We start from the raw sequence: 25,470 nt of genomic DNA on the forward strand, positions 1-25,470 counted from the left end.
TATCCACTCAGTGCCTCCTGGCAGCTTTGTTTTTATGTTTTTTTTTTTTTTTTTTCCCCAGAGTCTCTAGTTATTATCCGTGGGAAAGTTATTATAATAGGAGCTACTTTGCCAAAGCAGAACTCTCCTTTTCTTTCATTTTTCTATAATAAATTGCTTTTATTTTTATTTTTTTACATTTACCTTGAATTCATTTGGATTAAAATTTATATATGGCATGAGGTCAGTATGAACTTTTTTTCTCAAATCATTGAACTAAAATTTTTAAAATTATTTTTCCTCTCTAATTTTAATTACTCCTTTACAATTTTCTGGTGTTTGCTAATTGTGTTCTGTAGAGCCTTAGAGTTCCTCAGGCTTGCATCAGGCAGACAGCTATGACTATATTTTTCCTTAGTTACCTATTAACTTTGTAATTCAGTGAACAGTATTTTGTTAAATCACCTACCACATGCTAAACACTATGCTAGAGTCACTGGAGATACAGTGAGTACTAAAATGAACATAGCCCTTGCCTCAGCGAGTTGCTGATGCCGTTTAGTGAGTTTTACATAGCAGGTTTCCATATACACGTTCCTTTTTTTATATTGAAACTTGCAAAAAAACAGTGAGATTTAGAGACCCACTCATTTTGTGATGTTAAACAAGTTCTTTGTTTTCTCCAAATATTCATATATTCTCATTTTATAGTGGGACAGTCGCCCCTGTTTTAGTACTTTCAGGATTATAACTTTATATGAAAGGTCTCAGCCCCCAATAATTAATTTACTTCTGTCCTAATTTTTGGTATATTTTTCCTATCGATAAAAGAACTGGAATTTTGGTTAACATTTCTCTGTCCAGTGTCATCTGTGTGTTTGGTACAGATTACTAATAACTTATTTAACTTTTCTTTCCTAACACTCTGTTGATACGACTTTCTTTAATATCATCATACCATCTTGCTTAATGCCAAAGGATTTATCTTGGTTTCCAGGGTGCTTAATCTCCTTTAATTCCTAACTATCCCTGTATCTGAAGAATTTTCCCATGCTTTTGATATTGTGACACTACTGTAATATTTTTCTTCTTTATTTTCTTGCAAATCTCCTTTTACTTATCTTTATTCACTTTCATTCTTCAACCCACAAACTCTCTATGTATTTTCTCAAAACTTCCCAGCTCTTTTTTTTTTCCTTTTGCCCTTTTTTTTTTTGTTAAATAAATAGTTATCTATTCCTATCGCTTTATCTCTAACCTCTCTCATTATATGTGTCTATTGGAATCAACCCCACATTATCAGTTTTGTATAGGGATTCTATCCATTCATTCATTCCTTGATGTTTTCTTTTTAGCCCTTGTATGTAGTGTCTCCTCAAATGCTCTTCAGCGTTCTGATCTAAAATTCTGTTTTCTCTCTCCAGAATAATTCGAGTCTTTTTTCTCAATTTGGTTTCATAGCTTGTTTCACTTAGATTCAAAACCTTTATTCCTTCATCTTCACACTCAAAAACTTTATTCCTTCATCTTCACACTCTCTGTCCAGTTTAGTCCTGCTGCTTCTTGCTTGGAAGTATCTTATATTCATTACTACTTTCTTTCTCTACTACTGCTATCCAAGTCTAGTCAGCATGGTAGATGATTTGAAGAACCTTTGCTATTCTTTCTATTCCTATCCCTTTCTTCAGACCAGCTTGCCCGATATTATTACACTAGTTATCCTCCTAAAATATTATATTTATCTTGTATTGTCCTGTTCAACATTTTCAATGATTCATTACTTTTGGCAGCATTTCTTTCGAAGGAAAAATTTTTTCTTTTGGATTCCCAATATTGACATATATTATTTTAATTATAATGTAACTTAAATATATCCAAATCTAAAACTAAATATAAACTTTTGCACTTATAACTGTATAACTAAAATAGTTTTGTATGAATTCATTTGTAAATTCATACAAACAAAACTGTAAAATGGATAAACTTTAAATCAATATTAATGTGACTGAAGATGTTTGCCAAAACTTAATCAGTAAGCTCAACATGAATATTATACTGAGTGCTCAGAGTTCTGCTCTTGAAACTTCTGAGAAACCTTTGTTTCTACGGCATACTGTGACTTTTACTTTGTACAAATGTATCAGTTGAAAAATAGATGTGTCCTTGTCTTTTTTTTTTTTTTTCCCCATCCCTTAGCTTGCTACAATTAAAATAACCTATTTGGCAGAAGTAAGATAGTAAATAAAAATGCACATTCAAGTACTGATACTGCTTGGTGATTTGGGGTTATTAAGTAAGAATCAAGACAATCCAGAATATGGAGCATGGGGTGGCGGGTAAGAGAGAGAGAATTCTAATTCACATTAAAAAAAGAAACAAAAGATTTTTCCAGAAAACAAATAGAATGTCAAAAACATTTCTAGACCTCTAGAGTCTACAAATACCGTTAATAAAAATGGCTATTTGTGGGATAAAAGCCAAATTCCTCATGTTGATATCCGAGGCCTTTATCAATTTGGATTAAATTTCTTTTTCTTTTTACTTTTTGTTTTCTTTTTTTTACTTTTTACTACTGTGTACACATGGTCACATTTTCCCCAGATCTGTGCCTTGTCTCTTTTTATACATCTGTCCCTATAAAATCCCATCTATTTATAAGGGCCAGTTGATACCCCTATTTCCCCTTGAAGCTTCTGTCCCCTTTCCAGTTATAATTTGATTTCTCCTTCTTTGAACTCCTCTTTTGAACTCCTTCTGTATCTGATACTTTATTATTGCATTTTTCAACAATGTTAGTTTAATTGTTTGATCTTTATATTCTTTACATCCATACACTTTAAAAGTCCTTAAAGGCAAAGTGGTAACTTGAAAGTATTTTGCATAATCTTCAAGATCATTGTTGCTGTTCCTAAGGCACTTACTGAGTGAATCCAATGGGATTTCAGTATTAGGGGTTTAATTTTCCTTGCAGAAATATGTGATTCCTTCATATAGAGTATAGGCAGAGTATTTTGATGTACAAAATACGCATTTCTCTAAAACTAAAATGCCATAGAAATTTTATATTTGTTCTGTATTTTTCAGGACTGCTGGGAAAGATCCTGATGGCTATCCGAGATGCAGGTTTTGAAATCTCAGCTATGCAGATGGTAGGTCATTTGCAATGAGTCATAACTTACTGAGAAACTGTGTGTGTATTTTTTTTTTTGAAGTATGCTTTAAAACGTTTTTCATTGAATTTTCTAGTTAATGCATTAAAAATAAAAAGATATATTTTCTGAATTTGATAACCTTATAATAAAAAAATGTTTTTGAAATGATTTTACCCATGAAATCTCTCACTAACAGAACTAAAATTCCAATGATACCTGTAATTTAAATTTGTAAAGTAGGTTTATACAATTCATGGAACTTCAGTTAGAAAAGAAATATAGACTGAAACAATGCATTTAGTTCCTTCAAATAAAAAATAAAATTAAGCTAGGTAGCTTTAATGAAACTTCTGTTGTCTGAATTAATAACTAAGAAGAGAATCAATTCAGATTTTTCCCTTGACCAGGGCCTTTTGCTTATTTCTGTAGTTAGCACATTTTAGCCCCTTTGTTGGTAGTCATTCCACTGGACCTTCGGAGCCCACAAACAAAATTGTCATGTTAGTACTAACTGCAATAGAGCCCTTCTATATCATTGTGTTATACTTACCAGTGCATTTGACAACAAATTGGACAAAAATTATTAAAGGAATCAGATAAGTTATTTGTGTTTTACTATTATTGAAGACACCAAGTCTGTGTTATTATTATAGTGGAATACCAATTGGGGAAATAATTTTCTAACTAGTGTAATTTATTTACTCTTTTTCTGAAAAGGAATTCTTTTGATTTCTGTGAAGTCTTAGGATCACCCCAGATCAGAGGTCAGGGCACTAACTGAGGTTCTACCTATTTTGTATCCCTGCTTGTTAGGAATGCTAATAAGCTGAGAAAAGGTCAGAAATATCACCTAGTTTGCAGAGTCATCAGGCACAGCTTGGAGACTGCTGAGGAAGCTGATATTTGAAAAATCTTACCTAGAACTGTAAAGAAACTGTTATCAAAATATTAGCTTGGTGATGTATTCACAAGGTCATAGGACCTAAGCCTCCTTAAATAATCATTGTGGAAATTTTAGATTTAAACATTGATCTAACTCTAGGCCTGCAGCCTTCCATAGTGATTGTCTATAGTCGGTGCTCAAGAAAACAAGAATAATAATTTGAAAAACGATTAATTGAATTTATAGGAGAGGCAATCAGAATCATTGTGATTTTTGGAGTGAGAAAGCTCTATTTCTGAAAGATGGGTCTTCTCCTTTCTAGATAAGTGAGCTTGCCAGATTTTAATCATTCTTATGTTCAATTTTCTCAGCTCAGCAATGAGAATATTATTGTTTGCCTCAATGTATTATTTTGTGGATTAAATGAAATAACCCTTCTCAGTACCTTGTAGAATTTCCAGTGCAAGTTACTAAGTACATAATAAAGTGTATCTTCTGTTACTACCATGTAGTATTAATAATGCAAGTTGTATTAATATTGAATATCATGCAAAATTCCCTCCTTGTAATAGTTATGTTGCCTATGAAAATAAATCTTCCAAAGTTTGAACTTTTGTCTGTGTAGACAGAAACTTCTCAGTGATCTTCAATCCTGGCAATAGTAAAGAAGCAAAGTAGGAAGAAAAACACAGTTGGAAAAACTGAGGCTATTTTTTTTTTTAATTTAAGATTTTGGTTCTTGAGACTCTAGAGCATAATGAAATTTTATTTCTCGGTTTGAATCCAGCTTGGATAAGAATGAGTCCTTGTAGGTTTATCTTATTAGCATACTCTGACAATTCTTTTTGAAAAGTAGTAGAATTTCCACATGACTTGTGTAAGTGCTTTATTATGAACCAGACTAACTAGAGATTTTTCTGAATGCTTGGGAGGAAAAAAGAGTATTATTTCCAGCCCCCTCTACAAAATTTGAAGTACTTTTCCTTAGTTAAATTTCTTTTTGTTGCCATTAGTCTATCAATAAACAACATTGCATTGTAATAAATGTTGCATTGCTAAATAAATGTTATAAATACTATTTTTGATAAAAATACTTTTTTTCATTGATGAGCTGACCTTTAATAACACTTTTTCTTCAAATAGTAATTTGTTCAAGGTTTACATTTAAAGTAAAGAAAGTATATCTAAGAGATCATAAATATTGAGTGCTAAGTATGTCTCATTCTGTTTTCCTTTGTTGGCTATGTTTTTTTGTTTGTTTTTCTAAATATAGTTCAACATGGATCGAGTTAATGTTGAAGAGTTTTATGAAGTTTATAAAGGAGTAGTGTCTGAATATAATGTAAGTATCAAAGTAAATGTAAAGCATTAATGCTGAAAACAACTTGTGTATTTCAGAACTTATAGATCTCAGTATAATTTGTAATCATGAAAGTATTTCTTAAAGTATCCATGATTCTCTCAATTACCAAATGATCATACTTCTCTCTCAGATCCACTGGGTTAGCTTTAAAAATATGGTACTATTTCAGTTATGAAATAAAAATATACGTGAATCCAAAAAATACTTTGTAATTATCAATGAATATTAGATAGATATATAGATATTATCTATGAATATTATAATATTCTTAGGATGGAAGATTGTCAAAAACACTTCAGAAAGTTGAAAGCAAATAGTTCTTAACTTCATAGCAGCACCTAATGTATACTTTAGTGACACAAATGCAGATGGAATCATCTGAAAATGTAACTGAGGCTGAAGAAACAATAGGACTTAAATGGAGTTAATCAGAGGGCAATGAAATATGTTCTTGAAAATAACACTATATTCAAATAAGCCAAATATTGTTCCTTAAAATAACACATAATAGATATTTAATCAGAGTTAGCCTCCTTTTATCAATATCTTAGATACATTTGTGCTGGTGGCCTGCCCCATCCATCACCTATGTTGTTTTATGGAGGATTTTGGCTTTTCTTTTTGCATAAAGTTCACTGTTATGAGAATGAGACCTGGTTCTCCTCTTCTTCACTTCTCTATGCCCTTTCCTTTCAAACTACTTTAAAAAAGAAAAAAAGCCCTGGTCCAAGAACTGACCTCTGTCTTATTTAGCATTATGTACTAAAGGCTAATAATGGAATACTGTATTTTGCATTCAGCATACTGGTAGTGTTCCACCCTTCTTTAGAGGAACTAGTGTGTTTTTTCTTTTGTTGTAGCTTATGAAATTTTCATCTTATCAGCTTCTTCATTTTAGAGTTAGATCTTTTATTAAAGAGGAAATTTTCAAATGTGTTCTTAGTATCATTTCTTCAACTAGTGACAACTGTTTTCCGTTTCTTAAATCTTTCTTCTATACATTTTCTTTTTTATGTGTTCAATTGATTTTTTAAAAAATAAGATTAAAAGCAACTACCTTTGTTAATGCACATTTTATTATAGTTTTATTGTATATAAGATAAAGAGGTTCATGGCAACATATTTCACAGTAGCCTTGATCCTCAGTTACACTCTCATACAATATCAGGTAGTGTTGAATTTGGTAACAAATAGTAATTTGGGGCACTGATATTTTATGTACATGTTGCCCTTTGGAAATATGGGTGGGCTGTATTTCCCTTTGGAAAACAGCTTAAAGAAAGCCTCATTTTTTTTTTTTTTTTTTTAGGTAACATTGCTTTATAACATTATGTAAGCTTCATGTGTATATCATTATATTCCTGACTTTTAATGTCTTCTATATTGTGCTTTAAAAATACTATACATGCAGTTTTTAAATATATACAGTTACTTTTAGGATTTTTTGATCTTGGGATTCTGAAGGTAAAAATAAAAACATTTTTGGGTGGGTATGTCATTTCACCTAAGAAATCAAGAATTTGAATGACAGAGGAAATATCTTTAATGTCAGGATAGCCCAGAAAGATTGGTGTTGATGTACTTTCTTCCTTTAAAGAAACGAAGGGCATCAGTAGGACATCTTCTGTAATTACTATTTAAATCTTGTAATAGTAACTAAAGAACCCGCTTAGGAGAAAGAACAGAGGGACTGTTTAGGAGGAAAAAAACAAGATTATTTCAGAGTAATAATTAGTATTGTGAGTAATTTTTACTAATGGTTATTATTTTTATTCCATTTTTAGTAATGGTTATAATTTTATTATATTAAAATGACTTTTTGATTTAAAACAAATATTTCATATTGTTGGTTTGTACCAGTCTGTTAATGGGAGAATGCATATTAACCAGAATATATCAGTATCTAGGTGTCTTTATGAGATGTTACTGCATTTATATGCTATACAATTTTATTTGGGTTAGGAAAAGAGGTTTCCAGGAGTTCGCATTGTGGCTCAGTGGTAATGAACCCGACCTAGTGTCCCTGAGGTTGGGGGTTCGCTCAGTGGGTTAAAGATTTGACGTTGCCATGAGCCGTGTAGGTCACACATGTGGCTCAGATCCCACGTTGCTGTGGCTGTGGCATAGGCGGGCGCTGCAGATCCAATTCACTCCTAGCCTGGGAACTTCCATATGCTGCAGGTATGGCCCTTAAATAAAAAAAAAGTTAAAAAAAATGTAAAAAGCTGTTTCCTTAAATTTTCCACAAATGGGAGTAAGAATGTTTTTATCCTCATAATATTTAATAGAGGTAAATAACATTCTTATGAATGGTATATAAACTCTGATCCTTTTAAAGTTTTTTTTTTTCCCATTCATGACTCTCTTTCATTCAAAGCAAGTTGTGCGATGGTCTGTACTCATGTACTACAAATGCATATGATTATGATACCGTTCAGTGGGTAATTTGGGGTGGTAAGATTCAGACAGCAAATCCTGGGTCTCACTTGCCAATGTCTTTTGTGTTTCCTGATAAGTCTGTTATTTCTTGGCATTCCCGCATGGCTCAGAAGAAATGAATCTGACTAGAATCCATGAGGAAGTAGGTACGATCGATGGCCTCACTTAGAGGGTTAAGGATCCCATGTTGCCATGAGTTGTGGTGTAGGTCACAGGCGTGGCTTGGAACCTGTGTTGCTGTGGCTGTGGTGCAGGCCAGCAGCTACAGCTCTGATTTGGCCTCTGGCCTAGAAACTTTCATAGGCCACAGGGTGCAGCCCTAAAAATACCAAAAAAAAAAAAAAAAAAAAAAAGTCTATTTCTCATGACAGTTAATATTCAGGACTCTAGTTTTAGGTTCAAGGAAGAGGTCAGTTTTTAAATGCTGCACACTAGATGATTCTTAATTTTGGAGCTTTATGTAATTCTTAAAGTTGTACCTGTAAAGATACTCTTATGAGGCAACATAGTCTAAAGGGACAAAAACGGGTCATCTGATTCTTACTCGTTTAGCACAACACTTTACTGTTTTTGTCTTCTGATTCTTATTAATAAAATAAATAAGATATGTAAGATATTATTAGTGGTTCCATCCATTTTTGTGATTCTAAACTTAAAGATATCTTAGTATAAGGGTGTAGAGTTTGTAGTGTGGAATTTGTAGTGTGAAATAGTACAGCATCACTGACACTGTTATATCAGCTATTGCTTTTTAATTCTACTCTAGTTCTAGATTTTCCCACACTATTTGTTTAAAATTATAGAATTTTAATATCTCACAAAACTCACTGCAACCAGCTTACAGCTCCCGACTCATTTTCCTTATTTTTTTGTTTTGCTGTGGAGTCAGATGCTAGGTTCCAATCTCAAACCCACCAGTTTTGACCATAGAAGTTATTTACCTTCTTTAAGCCTTGGTTTACCCATATAGAAAATGGAAATACTGCTATTACTTTATGAGGTTGTTGTGGTGATTAAGTGAAATAAATCATGTAAAGTGGTTTCACTATTGAGAGTACTCAGTAAATGTTAGCTATTATTGTTATTATTACTGTTATTGTAGCTAACATAATTCGTTAGATTCTGTGTCAATCCTTTGCAGTTATAAAAATGTAATGATTCCTATCTCGTAGCTTTATCATGATCCAATTTTCTACCACACATATTTTGAGTATCTACTATGGGCCACACAGCGTGTGGATACCAGGGAGACAGAAATGAATGAAAAAGCACATTATCTGCATTCATGGAGCTTATGTTCTGGTGAGGATAGATATCAAGTCAGATGTCATATTGCAACTACTTAAGGATGGTAGTCAAAGGGCTATTAAAGATGGAAACAAGTGGTTTTTTTTTTTTTTGGCAGTTTTTAGTTAGTGACTTGTGAATTCTGAGTCCAATTTTTAAGGAACACTTTATGCCTTTGATGGAGTACTTTTTTCATTTTTTCTTTCCATTTTGTGCATTTTGTACTGCCTTCTATGTTTATAATTTTAACGATATTTGTTATTAACACTGAAAGAGACAAATGAGAGAAAAAGGGACAAAATTTACTCTTCTCTATTTGGATGACAGGTGTGTGCCTTCTTCTATCCCTACTGACAGCTTAGCTCTTGACATTTATGTGTAGGCAGTGCTTTAATATCATGAGACAGAAAGCCCAACTCAACGTAATTATCCATAAAAATCAATTTCCTATGACCTTTGTGAAATAGTGAAGTGACTTCAGTCGCATACATTTAGAGATTCTAAGGAGTAGAGTTCTGTGCACCACATTAATTACAAAGTCTTTTTTTCACTTCTGGCATTTCTTGTAGGCATGATGACTGGGTTCAGATTAACATTTAAATATTGTTCTGTAATAAATTACCTTTATTTTATTTTGGCACTGTGTATATTAACCCTCCAAAATCTCTAAAATGGATTCTGGTTACCTGCAGGGTCTGGCCTCATCTCTTAACTGCTTTCTTGTGGTCTCATTCATCCCCTTCACTGATCTTCATATACCCCAATCATTCGTCTTCCTCTAGGTCTTTATATTTATTTTCACTTCTGCTGAAAGTGTTCCATTCATTGAATGTTTCAGGCACTATGAGAGGCACTTTTCTTTGACCAGTTTTTCATTCCACCGCGTCACGTGGTTAAGAACCCAAAAACAGTATATTTCTGTATCACCCCTCTTATTCTTTGTGCTATTATCCAACATTTTACATATATATATATAATAAACCCTATAATACATTTTAAATATTTTTGCTTGATTATATTATTTTTTAGTTTCTGTTAAATGTTTTATATTTGTCAGGTGTTTACTGTTGTTCTGGGTGGATCCATATATTCGTCTGGCATTATTTTTCTTCTGTCTGAATAACTTCCTTTATGTTTCCTTAGTATAGAGTTGGTGGTGGTGAATTCTCTTAGATTTTGTTTGAAACTCTCTTTTTCTGAGTTGAAAGGTCACTGATTTATATTAGTTTCAGGTGTACAGCATGTTATTTGACATTTTTATAGATTATACTCCATTTAAAGTTATTACAAAATAATGAATGTATTTCCTTGTATTGAACAATATACACTTGTTGCTTATTTCATACATGGTGTTTTGTGTCTCTTAATCCATAATCCTATCTTGCCCATCCCCTGTTCCCTCTCCTCACTGGTAACCATTAGTTTGTTCTGTCTGTAGTCTGTTTCTATTTTTCTCTGTATATTTATTTTATTTTTTTAGATTACACATGCCAGTGATAATATACTTTTTTCTTTGTCCAACTTACTTCACTGAGCATAGATCCATCCACATTGTTACAAATGGCAGAATTCCCTTCTTTTTTATGACTGAGTAAGTATTCTGTTATATGTATATACCACATCATCTTTATTCATTCCTCCGTTGTTGGACACTTAGGCTGTTTCCATATTTTGGATATCAAAAAATAATACTGCTATTGGGATGCATGTATATTTTTGAATTACTGTTTTCATTTTCTTCGGATATATACCCAGCAGTGGAATTGCTGGATAATATGGTAGTTTTATTTTTAGTTTTTTGAGAAACTTCCATACTGTTTTCCATAGTGGCTGCATGAATTTACATCCCCACCAACAGTGTACCAGGGTTCCCTTTCCTCCACATCATTGCCAACATTTGTTACTTATAGACTTTTTGATGATAGTCATTTAAGCAGCTGTGAGGTAGTAGCTCGCTGTGGTTTTTATTTTCATTCTCTAGTAATTAACCATGTTGAGTATCTTTTTGTCTGCCAATTGGCCATCTATATGTCTTCTTTGGAAAAAAACGTTTATTCAGTTCTGCCCACTTTTTAAATTGGGGTTTCTTTTTGATATTGTGTCGTATGAGCTTTTTATTTATTTTTGGATATTAACCCCTTATCAGACATATTATATGCAAACATTTCCTCCCATTCAGTAGGTTGTCTTTTCAATTTGTCAATGGTTTCCTTTGCTGTATAAAAGCTTTTAAGTTTAATAGGTCTCATTTGTTTATTTTTGTTTATATTTCTTTTGCCTTAGGAGAGAGAGATCCAAAAAAATATTGCTATGATTTATGTTAGGATTCTACCTATATTTTCTTCTAGGAATGTTTTGGTTTCAAGTCTTACATTTGGGTCTTTAATCCATTGTGAGTACTTTTTTGTATATGGTGTGAGGAAATAGTTTAATTTCATTCTTTTACATATAGCTATTCAATTTTACCAACACTCCCTATTGAGACTGTCTTTTCTCCATTGTGTATTCTGGCCTCCTGTGTTGTAGATTGACCGACCATAGTGTGTAGGTTTATTCTGGGCTCACTATTCTGGTCCCAAAATCTATGTGTCTATTTTTGTGCCAGTACCATGCATTTCTGACTACTGTAGCTTCATAGTATAATATGAAATCAGAGAACATGGTATCTCCAGCTTTCTTCTTTTTTTCTCAAGATTGCTTTGGCAATTCTGGGTCCTTTGTGGTTCCATATAAATTTTAGGATTATATGTTCTAGTTCTGTGAAAAGTGTCATTGATATTTTGATAAAGATTGCATTAAATCTGCAGATTGCTTTTCAGGATATCTTTCTATTTCTATATGCCGTCTTCAAGTCTCTTCATCAGTATTTTATAGTTTTCATAGTATAGGTCTTTCATTTCTAAGAAAAGGATAGCCACTCTCCCTACTTGTATTTAACCTAGTATTGGAAGTCTTAGTCACAGCAGTCAGACAAGAAAAAGAAATAAAAGACATCCAAATTGGAAGGGAAGAAGCAAAACTGTCACTGTATGAAGATGACTTTAGGGTAGAAAACCCCAAGGTCTCCACTAAAAAATTATTAAAATTAACAAAAGAATTCTGTAAAGTAGCAGGATACAAGATTAATATATAGAAATTTGTTGCTTTCTTATACATTAATAATGAACTATCAGAAAGAGAAAGAAAAAATCCCCACTTAAAATTGAATCAAAAATAATAAAATACCTAGGAATAAACTTAACCAAGGAAGTGAATGATGTATACTCTGAAAAGTCTTTTTTTTTTTTTTTTTATTAAATTTTATTTTCCCACTGTACAGCAAGGGGGACAGGTTATCCTTACATGTATACATTACAATTACAGTTTTTCCCCCACCATTTCTTCTGTTGCAACATGAGTATCTAGACATAGTTCTCAATGCTATTCAGCGGGATCTCCTTGTAAATCTATTCTACGTTGTGACTGATAAGCCCAAGCTCCCGATCCCTCCCACTCCCTCCCCCTCCCATCAGGCAACCACAAGTCACTTCTCCAAGTCCATGATTGATTTTCTTTTCTGAGGAGATGTTCATTTGTGCTGGATATTAGATTCCAGTTATAAGTGATGTCATATGGTATTTGTCTTTGTCTTTCTGGCTCATTTCACTCAGTATGAGATTCTCTAGTTCCATCCATGTTGCTGCAAATGGCATGATGTCATCCTTTTTTATGGCTGAGTAGTATTCCATTGTGTATATATACCACATCTTCCGAATCCAATCCTCTGTCGATGGACATTTGGATTGTTTCCATGTCCTGGCTATTGTGAATAGTGCTGCAATGAACATGCGGGTGCATGTGTCTCTTTTAAGTAGAGCTTTGTCCGGATAGATGCCCAAGAGTGGGATTGCAGGGTCATATGGAAGTTCTATGTATAGATTTCTAAGGTATCTCCAAACTGTTCTCCATAGTGGCTGTACCAGTTTACATTCCCACCAACAGTGCAGGAGGGTTCCCTTTTCTCCACAGCCCCTCCAGCACTTGTTATTTGTGGATTTATTAATGATGGCCATTCTGACTGGTGTGAGGTGGTATCTCATGGTAGTTTTGATTTGCATTTCTCTTATAATCAGCGATGTTGAGCATTTTTTCATGTGTTTGTTGGCCATCTGTATATCTTCCTTGGAGAAATGTCTATTCAGGTCTTTTGCCCATTTTTCCATTGATTGATTGGTTTTTTTGCTGTTGAGTTGTATAAGTTGCTTGTATATTCTAGAGATTAAGCCCTTGTCAGTTGCATCATTTGAAACTATTTTCTCTCATTCTGTAAGTTGTCTTTTTGTTTTCTTTTGGGTTTCCTTTGCTGTGCAAAAGCTTTTCAGTTTGATGAGGTCCCATGGGTTTATTTTTGCTCTAGTTTCTATTGCTTTGGGAGACTGACCTGAGAAAATATTCATGATGTTGATGTCAGAGAGTGTTTTGCCTATGTTTTCTTCTAGGAGTTTGATGGTGTCCTGTCGTATATTTAAGTCTTTCAGCCATTTGGAGTTTATTTTTGTGCATGGTGTGAGGGTGTGTTCTAGTTTCATTGCTTTGCATACAGCTGTCCAGGTTTCCCAGCAATGCTTGCTGAATAGACTTTCCTTTTCCCATTTGATGTTCTTGCCTCCCTTGTCAAAGATTAATTGACCATAGGTGTCAGGGTTTATTTCTGGGTTCTCTATTCTGTTCCATTGGTCCATCTGTCTGTTTTGATACCAGTACCACACTGTTTTGATGACTGTGGCTTTGTAGTGTTTCTTGAAGTCTGGGAGGGTTATGCCTCCTGCTTGGTTTTTGTTTCTCAGGATTGCTTTGGCGATTCTGGGTCTTTTGTTGTTCCATATAAATGTTTGGATTGTTTGTTCTAGTTCTGTGAACAATGTCATGGGTAATTTGATAGGGATTGCATTGAATCTGTAGATTGCTTTGGGTAGGATGGCCATTTTCACAATATTGATTTTTCCAATCCAGGAACATGGAATATCTTTCCATTTTTTTACATCTTCTTTGATTTCTTTGATTAAGGTTTTATAGTTCTCGGCATATCGGTCCTTTACCTCTTTGGTTAGGTGTATTCCGAGGTATTTGATTTTGTGAGGTACAATTTTAAAAGGTATCGTATTTTTGTATTCCTTTTCTAATGCTTCATTGCTGGTATACAGAAATGCAACTGACTTCTGAATGTTAATCTTATATCCTGCCACTTTGCTGAATTTATTAATCAGTTCAAGGAGTTTTGGGGTTGAGTCCTTAGGGTTTTCTAGGTATAGAATCATGTCATCTGCATACAGTGACAGTTTGATCTCTTCTCTTCCTATATGGATGCCTTTTATTTCTTTTGTTTGTTTAATTGCTGTGGCTAAGACTTCCAAAACTATGTTGAAGAGCAGTGGTGAGAGTGGGCATCCCTGTCTTGTTCCAGATTTGAGTGAGAAGGCTTTCAGTTTTTCCCCATTGAGGATTATATTTGCTGTGGGTTTATCATAAATGGCTTTGATTATATTCAGGAATGTTCCCTCTATACCCACTTTGGCGAGGGTCTTGATCATGAATGGATGTTGAACTTTGTCAAATGCTTTTTCTGCATCTATTGAGATGATCATATGATTTTTGACTTTTTTTTTGTTAATGTGGTGTATGATGTTGATTGATTTGCGTATGTTGAACCATCCTTGTGAACCTGGGATGAACCCAACCTGGTCATGGTGTATAATTTTTTTGATATGTTGTTGGATTCGGTTGGCTAAGATTTTGTTGAGAATTTTTGCATCTATATTCATCAATGATATTGGGTGATAGTTTTCTTTTTTGGTGGTATCTCTGCCTGGTTTTGGAATGAGGGTGATGGTGGCCTCATAGAATGTCTTTGGGAGTATTCCTTCTTCTTCAACCTTTTGAAAGAGTTTAAGGAGGATGGGCACCAATTCCTCTTTATATGTTTGATAGAATTCACCTGTGAAGCCATCTGGTCCTGGACTTTTATTTGTAGGGAGTGATTTTATGACCTCTTCAATTTCATTTCTAGTGATTGGTCTGTTCAGTTGGTCTGTTTCTGCTTGATTCAGTTTTGGCAGGCTGTAAGATTCTAGAGAATTGTCCATTTCTTCCAGATTGTCAAACTTATTGCCATATAGTTGTTCATAGTATTCTCTTATGGTTTTTTGTATTTCTGCTGTATCCGTTGTGATTTCTCCTTTTTCATTTATAATTTTGGTGATTTGGGTTCTTTCTCTCCTCTTTTTAGTGAGTCTGGCCAGGGGTTTATCAATTTTGTTCACCTTTTCAAAGAAGCAGCTCTTGGTTTTATTAATTTTCTCTATTGTTTTTTGAGTCTCTATTTTATTGATTTCTTCTTTGATCTTTACAATTTCCTTCCTTCTGCTGACTTTAGGACTTCTTTGTTCTTCTTTTTCTAATTCATTTAGGTGGAGGGTTAAGTTGTCAATTTGGGATCTTTCTTCTTTTTTGAGAAAGGCCTGGATTGCTATAAATTTCCCTCTGAGCACTGCTTTCGCAGCATCCCATAGATTTTGAGAGGTTGTGTCTTCATTATCATTTGTTTCAAGATAGTTTTTAATTTCCTTCTTGATTTCCTCATTGACCCATTGGTTTTTTAGTAGCATGTTGTTTAGTCTCCATGGAGTAGGTTTTTTCTCTTTCCTTTTCCCATGGTTGATTTCTAATTTCATGGCATTGTGGTCAGAGAAGATACTTGAGATAATTTCTATGCTCCTAAATTTATTGAGATTCGCTTTATGTCCCAATATGTGGTCGATTCTTGAGAATGTTCCATGAGCATTTGAGAAGAATGTGTATTCTGCTTTTTTTGGATGTAGTGTCCTGAAGATATCAATAAAGTCTAACTTTTCTATTGTTTCCTTTAGGATCTCTGTTGCTTTATTGGTTTTCTGTCTAGAGGATCTGTCCATTGATGTGAGGGGGGTATTTAGGTCTCCTACTATGATTGTATTCTCATCAATATCTCCCTTTATGTCTGTTAATATTTGTTGTATGTATCTGGGTGCTCCTATGTTTGGGGCATATATGTTGATGATAGTAACATCCTCTCCTTGGATGGATCCCTTAATCATTAAATAGTGTCCTTCTTTGTCTTTCTTTATGTCTTTTGTTTTAAAGTCTATTTTGTCTGATATGAGCGTTGCAACTCCTGCTTTTCTGTCATGTCTATTGGCATGAAATACTTTTCCCCAGCCTTTCACTTTCAATCTATATGTATCTTTTGTCCTAAGGTGAGTTTCTTGTAGGCAGCATATTGAAGGTTTTTGCCGTTTTATCCACTCAGCCATTCTGTGTCTTTTGATTGGGGCATTCAGTCCATTGACATTTAAGGTGATAATTGATAGATGATTATTTATTGCCATTTGATCCTCGTGTTCCAGTTGATTCTATGGTTCTCCATTCTTCTTTTTTTTTTTTTTTTGGTTGGATGGTCTCCTGTTATTATCTGCTTGAGTGTATTTTTTTTTTTCATTTTTTGCAAATGCAATATTTGGTTTTGGCTTGTGGTTGCCCTGTTTTTTAAGTATGCTAACCCCTTCCCATAATTGTGTGTTTTAGCCTGATGGTCCTGTAAGTTCAAACACTTCATTATTATATTAAAATTAAGAAGAGAGACATACATACAAACAAAAAGGATTATTTACCTCCTAACATCCCTTGCCCACATTTTATGGTTTTGATGACTCTTTTATTTTTTTCTTTTTAATTTTATTTTGTTTGAAGCATGTTCATGATTAAATCTGTATGCTGGCTTATTTGAGTGACTGCTCTCTGATTGTATCTTCCTCATTCCTAGTTCTTCCTCTTCTTCTTCTTCTTCTTTTTTTTTTTTTTCTTTTCTTTTTTCTTCCCTTTCCTTCCTTTCTTTTTGGTTTAGAGAAGCCCTTTCAATATTTCCTTTAACCTGGGTTTTGTGTTGCTGTATTCTTTAAGTTTTTGTTTGTTGGGAAAAATTTTTATTTCCCCTTCTATTTTAAATGATATTCTTGCTGGATAAAGTATTCTAGGTTGCATATTTTTTCCTTTGAGCACTTTAAATATCTCTTGCCATTCCCTCCTGGCCTGTAGTGTTTCTGTAGAGAAATCAGCTGATATTCTTATGGGGGTTCCCTTGTAGGTAACATTCTGTTTTTCTCTTGCTGCCTTTAGGATCCTCTCTTTATCACTAACTTTTGCCATTTTTATTATGATGTGTCTTGGTGTGGGTCTGTTTGGGTTCAGTTTGTTTGGGGCCCTCTGTGCTTCTTGTATCTTGAATCCAGTATCCTTTAGATTTGGGAAGTTTCCAGCGATAATTTCTTCAAATATATTTTCCATTCCTTTATCTTTTTCTACTCCTTCTGGAATTCCTATTATGCGTAGATTGGCCCGTTTTATATTATCCCATAGGTCTCTTATATTGCTTTCCAGTTTTTTGATTCGGTTTTCTGTCTGTTGACCAGATTGAGTGATTTCCATTATTCTATCTTCCATATCACTGATTCGTTCTTCTGCATTATTCATTCTGGTTTTTACTGCCCCTAGTTCAGTTTGCATCTCTGCAAATGAATGTTCTAGTTTTTCTTGGCTCCTCCTTATATTTTCTAGCTCCTTTCTGAGGGTATCTGCATTGCTGTTCATATCTTCTCTTAATTCCTTCAGTATTTTCACTATTTCTCTTTTGAACTCCAGGTCTGTCAGACTGCAGAGATCAGTTTCATTGTTGACTGTTTTAGGTGAGTTCTCCTGTTGGTTTGACTGGGGGTGGTTTCTCAGCTTCTTCATCTTGCTTGTTGTCTTCTTTCTCCTGAGGGAGTTGTACTCTCCGTTATCGGGTAGTGTTTGCCTTGTCACTGCCCTGGAATATTTCCTGAGGGCTGTCGTTGTTGGTCAATCTTTTTTGAGGCAGTGTGGCTTTTCTGGAGTGTTGATGGGACTAACAGTGTTTCTTTGAAGCAAAGGAGGACTTCCTGAGGGCAGACAGGACTGGGAGGTCCACCCCACGATGGTAGCAGATTTCATTTGGTTCTCAGCACCCCCTGGGGTCTTGGGCGGGTAGCAGGGCCCTTGGAGACTCAAGAGGTTCCTCCCCAGGGCAGCCCGACTCAGAAAGACCGTCTGAGATCTTTTCCCGATTCCGCCAGGCTTGTTGCAGCTTTTCTGGGCTGCAGGGGGTCCTGCCTGGAGCTGGCAGTCCTATGCAGCTGGTCCACTAGGTCTCAGCACCCCTTGGGGTCTTGGGCGGGTAGCAGGGCCTTTGGAGACTCAAGAGGCTCCTCCCCAGAACAGCCCGACTCAGAAAGACCGTCTGAGATCTTTTCCCAAGTCGGCCAGGCTTGTTGCAGCTTTTCTGGGCTGCAGGGGGTCCTGCCTGGAGCTGGCAGTCCTATGCAGCTGGTCCACTAGGTCTCAGCACCCCCTGGGGTCTTGGGCGGGTAGCAGGGCCCTTGGAGGCTCAAGAGGCTCCTCCCCAGGACAGCCTGACTCAGAAAGACCGTCTGAGATCTTTTCCCAAGTCGGCCAGGCTTGTTGCAGCTTTTCTGGGCTGCAGGGGGTCCTGCCTGGAGCTGGCAGTCCTATGCAGCTGGTCCACTAGGTCTCAGCACCCCCTGGGGTCTTGGGCGGGTAGCAGGGCCCTTGGAGGCTCAAGAGGCTCCTCCCCAGGACAGCCCGACTCAGAAAGACCGTCTGAGATCTTTTCCCAAGTCGGCCAGGCTTGTTGCAGCTTTTCTGGGCTGCAGGGGGTCCTGCCTGGAGCTGGCAGTCCTATGCAGCTGGTCCACTAGGTCTCAGCACCCCTTGGGGTCTTGGGCGGGTAGCAGGGCCCTTGGAGGCTCAAGAGGCTCCTCCCCAGGGCAGCCCGATTCAGAAAGACCGTTTGAGATCTTTTCCCGATTCGGCCAGGCTTGTTGCAGCTTTTCTGGGCTGCAGGGGGTCCTGCCTGGAGCTGGCAGTCCTATGCAGCTGGTCCACTAGGTCTCAGCACCCCCTGGGGTCTTGGGCGGGTAGCAGGGCCCTTGGAGGCTCAAGAGGCTCCTCCCCAGGACAGCCCGACTCAGAAAGACCGTCTGAGATCTTTTCCCGATTCGGCCAGGCTTGTTGCAGCTTTTCTGGGCTGCAGGGGGTCCTGCCTGGAGCTGGCAGTCCTATGCAGCTGGTCCACTAGGTCTCAGCACCCCCTGGGGTCTTGGGCGGGTAGCAGGGCCCTTGGAGACTCAAGAGGTTCCTCCCCAGGACAGCCCGACTCAGAAAGACCGTCTGAGATCTTTTCCCAAGTCGGCCAGGCTTGTTGCAGCTTTTCTGGGCTGCAGGGGGTCCTGCCTGGAGGTGGCAGTCCTATGCAGCTGGTCCACTAGGTCTTAGCACCCCCTGGGGTCTTGGGCGTGTAGCAAGGCCCTTGGAGACTCAAGAGGCTCCTCCCCGGGGGAGCCCGTCTCAGAAAAACCGTCGGAGAATTAGGTCGATCTATTCACGGCCTGGCTAGGCTTGTTCTAGCTTTTCTGGGCTGAAGGCCTTTTGTAGGGGGCTGGTGGTGTTTGGTGCTGCTCTGTGGAAGTGTAGCCCCTCCAAAGGGCAAGCAGGCCTGTGCAGGGAGAGCCCCTGCGGTGGTAGGCTTCAGGCAATTGTTGAGGCCAGCCCTCCTGGATGGCAGGCAGCCCCAGGTTCGGCGAGAGCGTAGGGGGTGGCGGGGGTGGGGGGAGGGAATGCACTGGGAAGCACAGCTTTCTGCTAGCTAGCGGGCCTGTAAGCTTGTTGTGGCGTGGGGGGTATTCTATGGGGACCCACCCCTTCTTCTCTCCCCTCCCCAGCACGGGCGCAGACCAGGCTCTTCTCCCAGGTTCCCTCTGAGGCGGCTTTCCACTTCCCCGCCCCTAGAGTATTGCTCCCTTCCTCTGCGACAGCTTTGTTTTCTAGTCTCCCAGGCAGTCTCTGCCCCGTCAAATGGTTTAGAGACCTCCCAAGCAGTTTCCGCTCTTCCCCGCCCCCCTAGCCCGGGGACTAATCTCTGGAGCCGAGGTCTCGGTGCCCAGCCCCCCCCCCCAGGCGTCCCCCGGCCCTTTCTTGGGGACTAACCTTCGGAGGCGAGGTCTCGGTGCCCAGCCCCCACCCAGGCGTCCCCCGGCCCTTTCCCGGGGACTAACCTCTGGAGCCGAGGATTCGGTGCCCAGCCCCCACCCAGGCGTCTCAATTTTTGGTGACTGTGCCCGTAGTTCAGATGGTCCGTTGGGTTCTTGATCGTTTTTCCGTACTCCGACTTACTGCTACACTCTTCTCTGCATCTGGAGATTCCTCCGGTTCGTTTGATCTTTCCCCCGGTAGGAGACTTTCCAGGGTGCGGGATCCCTTTCTCCTCCGCAGTACCCTTTCGGGAGCGCCCGTCCCGCTCGGATTCACCTTCTCTCACTCTCCTCTTTTCTCCCGTTCTGCCCAATAATGTCACGAATTTCTTGCCGTTATTGGAGTTTAGGTTCCTCTGCCAGCGATTGGTTGTTGTTCTGTGCGAGTCATTTCTTCTGTAGATGTGCTTTTTTTGTTGTGTTTGTGGGAGAGGGCGAGCGTGTCCCCCTACTCCTCCGCCATCTTGTCCTCTCTCCTGAAAAGTCTTGATTTTTCATTCATTTTGGAAAATATTTTCCAAATATTTTCTTGTTTACAGAATTCAAGGTAGACAGATTTTGTTGTTACTGTTTTTATCTTTGTCTTTGTTCTGCTGTTAGTTTTTTTTTTCTTTTTTTTTTTTTTGGCTGTTTCTTTTTCTTTTCTTTTTTCTTTTTTTTAATTGAATTATAGTTGATTTACAATGTCATGTTAGTTTCAGGTGTACAGCACTGCAATGCAGATATATATATATTTTTTCTCTTTCTCAGATTCTTTTCCATTATAGATTATTAGAAATTATTCCCTGTGATGTACAGTAGATTTTTCTTGGTTATCTCTTTTTTTATGTAGTAGTATGTATCTGTGAATTCAAAATTCCTATTTTATCCATCCCCCACCCCTCTTTCCCCTTTGGTAAACATAAGTTTGTTTTTTTATGCCTGTGAATCTCTTTCTGTTATGGAAATAAGTTCATTTGCATCTTTTTTTTAGATTTTACATGCAAGGGATATCATATATTTTGTCTTTATATGGCTTACTTCATTTAGTATGATAGTCTGCGTGCATCATGTTGCTGCAAATGGCATTATTTCATTCTTATTTATGGGTAAGTAATATTGCATTGTGTGTGTGTATGTACATGTATCACCTTTTCTTTATCCACTCATCTGATGATGGACATTTAGTTTGCTTCCATGTCTTGGCTGTTGTGAATAGTGCTGCTGTGAACACTGAGGTGCATGTATCTCTTTGAATTATGGTTTTCTCTGGATATATGCCCAGGAGTGGGAATGCAGGACTATATGGTAGCTCTATTTTTAGTTTTTTTTTTTTTTCAAGGAACCTCCATACTGTTCATCCTAGGGGCTGTACCAATTTAAATTCCCCACCAACTTTGTAGGAGGGTTCCCTTTTCTTCACATCCTTCCTAGCATTTATTATTTGTTGACTTTTTGATGATGGCCATTCTGACTGGAGTGAGGTGACACCTCCTTGCAGTTTTGATTTGCATTTATCTAATAGTTAGTGATGTTGAACATATTTTCATGTGTTTTTTAGCCATCTGTCTTTGTTTTGTTGTTGTTGTTGTTGTTGATATTGAGCTGCATGAGTTGTATTTTGGAGTTTAATCCCTTGTTGGTCACTTTGTTTACATATATTTTCTTCTGTTCTGTGGATTGTCTTTTCAATTTGTTTATGGTTTGCTTTGCTGTGCAAAAGCTTTTAAGTTTAGTTCCCATTTATTTGTTTTTGTTTTTATTTCCATTACTCAAGGAGATGGATCCAGAAAGACATCTCTATGATTTTATGTCAAAGAGTTTGGCTATTTTTTCCTCTAGAAGTTTAGAGATTCCAGTCTTACATTTAGGTTTTTAATCCATTTTGGGTTTGTTTTTGTGTATGGTGTTAGCTAATTTCTAATTTCATTCTTTTACATATAGAAGTTCAGTTTTCCCAGCACCAATTATTGAAGAGACTGTCTTTTCTCCATTGTATATTCTTGCCACTTTGTTGTAGATTAATTGACCATAGATGCTTGGATTTATTTCTGAGCTTTCGACCCTGTTCTGTTGATCTATATTTCTGTCTTTGTGTCAGTATCATACTGTTTTGATGACTATAGCTTTGTAGTATAGTTGAAAGTCAGGGAACCTGATTCTTCCAGCTTTGTTTTTCTTTCTCAAGATTGCTTTGGCTATTTGTAGTTTTTCGTATTTCTATACAAATTAAAGAAAATTTTGTTTTACTTCTATGAAAAATGCCATTGGTAATTTGATAGGGATTGCATTGAATCTGTATACCTTGGGTGGTATAATCATTTTGACAGCATTGATCTTTCCAATCCAAGAACATGGTATATTTTTCCTTGTGTTATCTTTGATTTCTTTCATCACCAACTTAAAATTTTCAGAGTACAGTTCTTTTGCCTCCTGAGGAAAGTTTATTCCTAAGTATTTTACTCTTTTTGATGTGATGGTAAATGGGATTGTTTCCTTAATTTCTTCTCCTGACCCTTTTTGTTGTTAGTGTATAGAAATGCAGCTGATTTCTGTTTTAATTTTGTATGTTGAAATTTTTCCAAATTAGATGATGAGCTTTAGTAATGTTCTGGTAGCATCTTTAGGATTTCTACATATAGTATCACATTATCTGCAAACAGTGACAGTTTTACTTCTTTTCTAGTTTGGATCCTTTTATTTCTTTTTCATCTCTTGATTCCTGTGGCTAGGACTTCCAAAACAATGTTGAATAAAAGTAGTGAGAGTGGACACCCTTGTCTTGTTCCTGATCTTAGAGGAACAAGATCTTTCAGCTTTTTACTGTTGGCTGTGATGTTAGTTATGAGTTTTTCATATATGGCCTTTATTATGTTGAGGTGGGTTCTTTTCTTTGTCTACTTTCTGGAGTGTTTTTATCATAGATGTCGAATTTTATCAAAAGCTTCTTCTGCATTGAGATAATTATATGTTTTTAATTCTTTGATTTGTTGATGTGGTCTGTCATACTGATTGATTTGTGGATAGTGAAAAATCCTTGCATCCCTGGGATACATCCCACTTGATCATACTGTATGATCCTTGAATGTATTGTTGGATTTGGTTTGCTAGTATTTTGTTGAGGATTTTTGAGTCTGTGTTCATCAGTATTATTGGCCTATAATTTTCTTTTTTATTGGTATCTTTGTCTGGTTTTGGTACCAGGGTAGTGGTGGCCCCATGGAATGAGTTTGGAAATATTCCTTTATCTGCAGTTTTTTGGAAGATGTTCAGAAGAATGGGTGTTAACTCTTCTCTAATTGTTTGATAGAATTTGCTGTGAAGCCATCTGGTCCTGGACTTTTTTTGGAGGGGTGTTTTTAAATCATAGATTCATTTTCAGTCCTTCATCTGTTCATATTTTCTGTTTCTTCTGGATTCAATATTGGGAGATTATACCTTTGTAAGAATTTGTCCATTTCTTCTAAGTTGTCCATTTCATTGGCATATAGTTGCCTGTAGTAGTATCTTATGGTCCTTTGTATTTCTTTGGTTTTTATTATAACTTTTCCGTTTGCATTTCCCATTTTTATGACTTGGGCCCTCTTCCCCCTCCCTTTTTTTTTTCTTGATGAGTCTGGCTAAAGGTTTATCAATTCTGTTCATTTTTCTTTTAGTTTTGTTGATCTTTTCTGTTGTTTTCTTTGTCTATTTCATTTATTTTTGCTCTGATCTTTGATTTCTTTCCTTCTACTTATTTTGGGTTTTGTTTGCTCTCCTTTCTCTAGTTGTTTTAGGTGTAAAGTTAGCTTGTTTATTTGAGATTTTTTTATTTCCCGAGTTAAGAGAGTTAAGATCGTATTGCTATAAACTTCTCTCTTAGAAATTCTTTTGCTGCATCCCATATGTTTTACATAGTTATATTTTCATTTTCATTTGTCTCTAGGTATTCTGATTTCCTCTTTGATTTCTTTAGTGATCCATTGGTTGTTTAGTAGTATATTGTTTAGCCTCCACATATTGGTGTTTTTGCAGTTTTCTTCTTATAGTTGATTTCTACTCTCATATTGTGATCAGAAAAGATTCTTGATACGATTTTAATTTTCTCGATTTACAAAGGCTTTCTGTGTGGTCCAGCATATGATCTACCCTGGTGAATGTTCCATGTGGAGTTGTTTTCTACTGCTTTTAAATGGAACGCTCTGTAAATATTAAGTCCACTGTGATTCCTTATTGATTTTTCTCTCTGGATGATCTGTCTATTGGTGTAAGTGGGGTGTTACAGTCCCCCACTATTATTGAGGAACTCTCCTTTTATGTCTCTATGTCTGTAAACATTTGCCTTATATATTGAGGTGCACCTCTAATGGGTGCATACATATTTACATGGTTATATCTTCTTTTTGGATAATACTTTGATTATTTAGGTGGTATCTTCATCTTTTGATTTTCATTTGCATTAAATACCTTTTTTCATTCTTTGTCAGTCTGTATGTGTCTCTCGATCTGCAATGTGTCTCTTGTAGACAGCACATACATGAGTCTTGTTTTTGTATCCATTCAGCCAGTCTGTGTATTTTGGTTGGAGAATTTAATCTGTTTACATTTAAGGTAATTATTAATATGTGTGTTCTTATTGCCACTTTGTTAATTGTTTTGAATTTATTTTTGCACGCTTTTCTTCTCCCTCTCCTCTTTTGTTCTCTTGTGATTTGATGACTGTCTTTAGTGTTGTATTTAGATTCCTTTTTCTTTTTCACGTGCGTATCTGTTATAGGTTTTTCAATTATAGTTACCATGAGGTTTAGATATAGCAATATATACATGTTTGTTTAAAGTTGCTGATCTCTTAATTTCAAATGCATTTCAAATATCCTGCACTTGTATTCTCCTCCTCTCATGGTTATTGTTTTATATCATTTTTGCGAAAAGATAATTTCCTACCTTAATGTATGTTTGTAGTTTTTCTTGTTTATAGCCAATTTGATTATGGTATGCCCTATTGTATTTTTCTTTGCATTTATCCTCCTTGGATTTTGTCAAATCCGTGGGTTTATGGGTTTCACCAAATTTGAAAACTTTTTAGCAATTCTTGAAATATATATTTTTTTATCACTCTTCTTTTGGGGCTCCAGTTACACAGCTGGACATTGTCCCATAATTCATATATTTTTAATTCGGTCTTCTTTCTCTCCATGCTTGCTTTATAGCAGATTCTCTTGCAAGTCTTCAGATTTACTGCTTTTCTACAAGAGCTTATCCTATTCATCC

At 36.4% G+C, this 25,470-nt stretch overlaps 1 protein-coding gene across 6 annotated transcripts in view; it reads left to right on the forward strand.

The window, feature by feature from the left end:
* Positions 1 to 25,470, forward strand: part of NME7 (NME/NM23 family member 7) — a 278,798-nt gene that overhangs the window by 110,437 nt on the left and 142,891 nt on the right. For 5 of the 6 annotated variants that reach the window (XM_021089441.2, XM_085022464.1, XM_021089440.2 and 2 more), the window contains 2 exons: positions 3,064 to 3,128; positions 5,288 to 5,356. In XM_021089441.2, the coding sequence (XP_020945100.1) occupies positions 3,064 to 3,128; positions 5,288 to 5,356 (134 nt within the window). Of the gene's footprint in view, positions 1 to 3,063; positions 3,129 to 5,287; positions 5,357 to 21,214; positions 21,330 to 25,470 lie in introns of all 6 variants that reach the window. The other variant, XR_014843894.1, reaches the window with a different exon arrangement.

Source organism: Sus scrofa, chromosome 4 (genome assembly GCF_054392235.1).
Source record: "Sus scrofa isolate SSC_HxYL_T2T_F1_AM1 chromosome 4, Sscrofa_HxYL_maternal_Yorkshire_Landrace_v2.0, whole genome shotgun sequence".
In the NCBI taxonomy this organism is placed as follows: Eukaryota; Metazoa; Chordata; class Mammalia; order Artiodactyla; family Suidae; genus Sus; species Sus scrofa.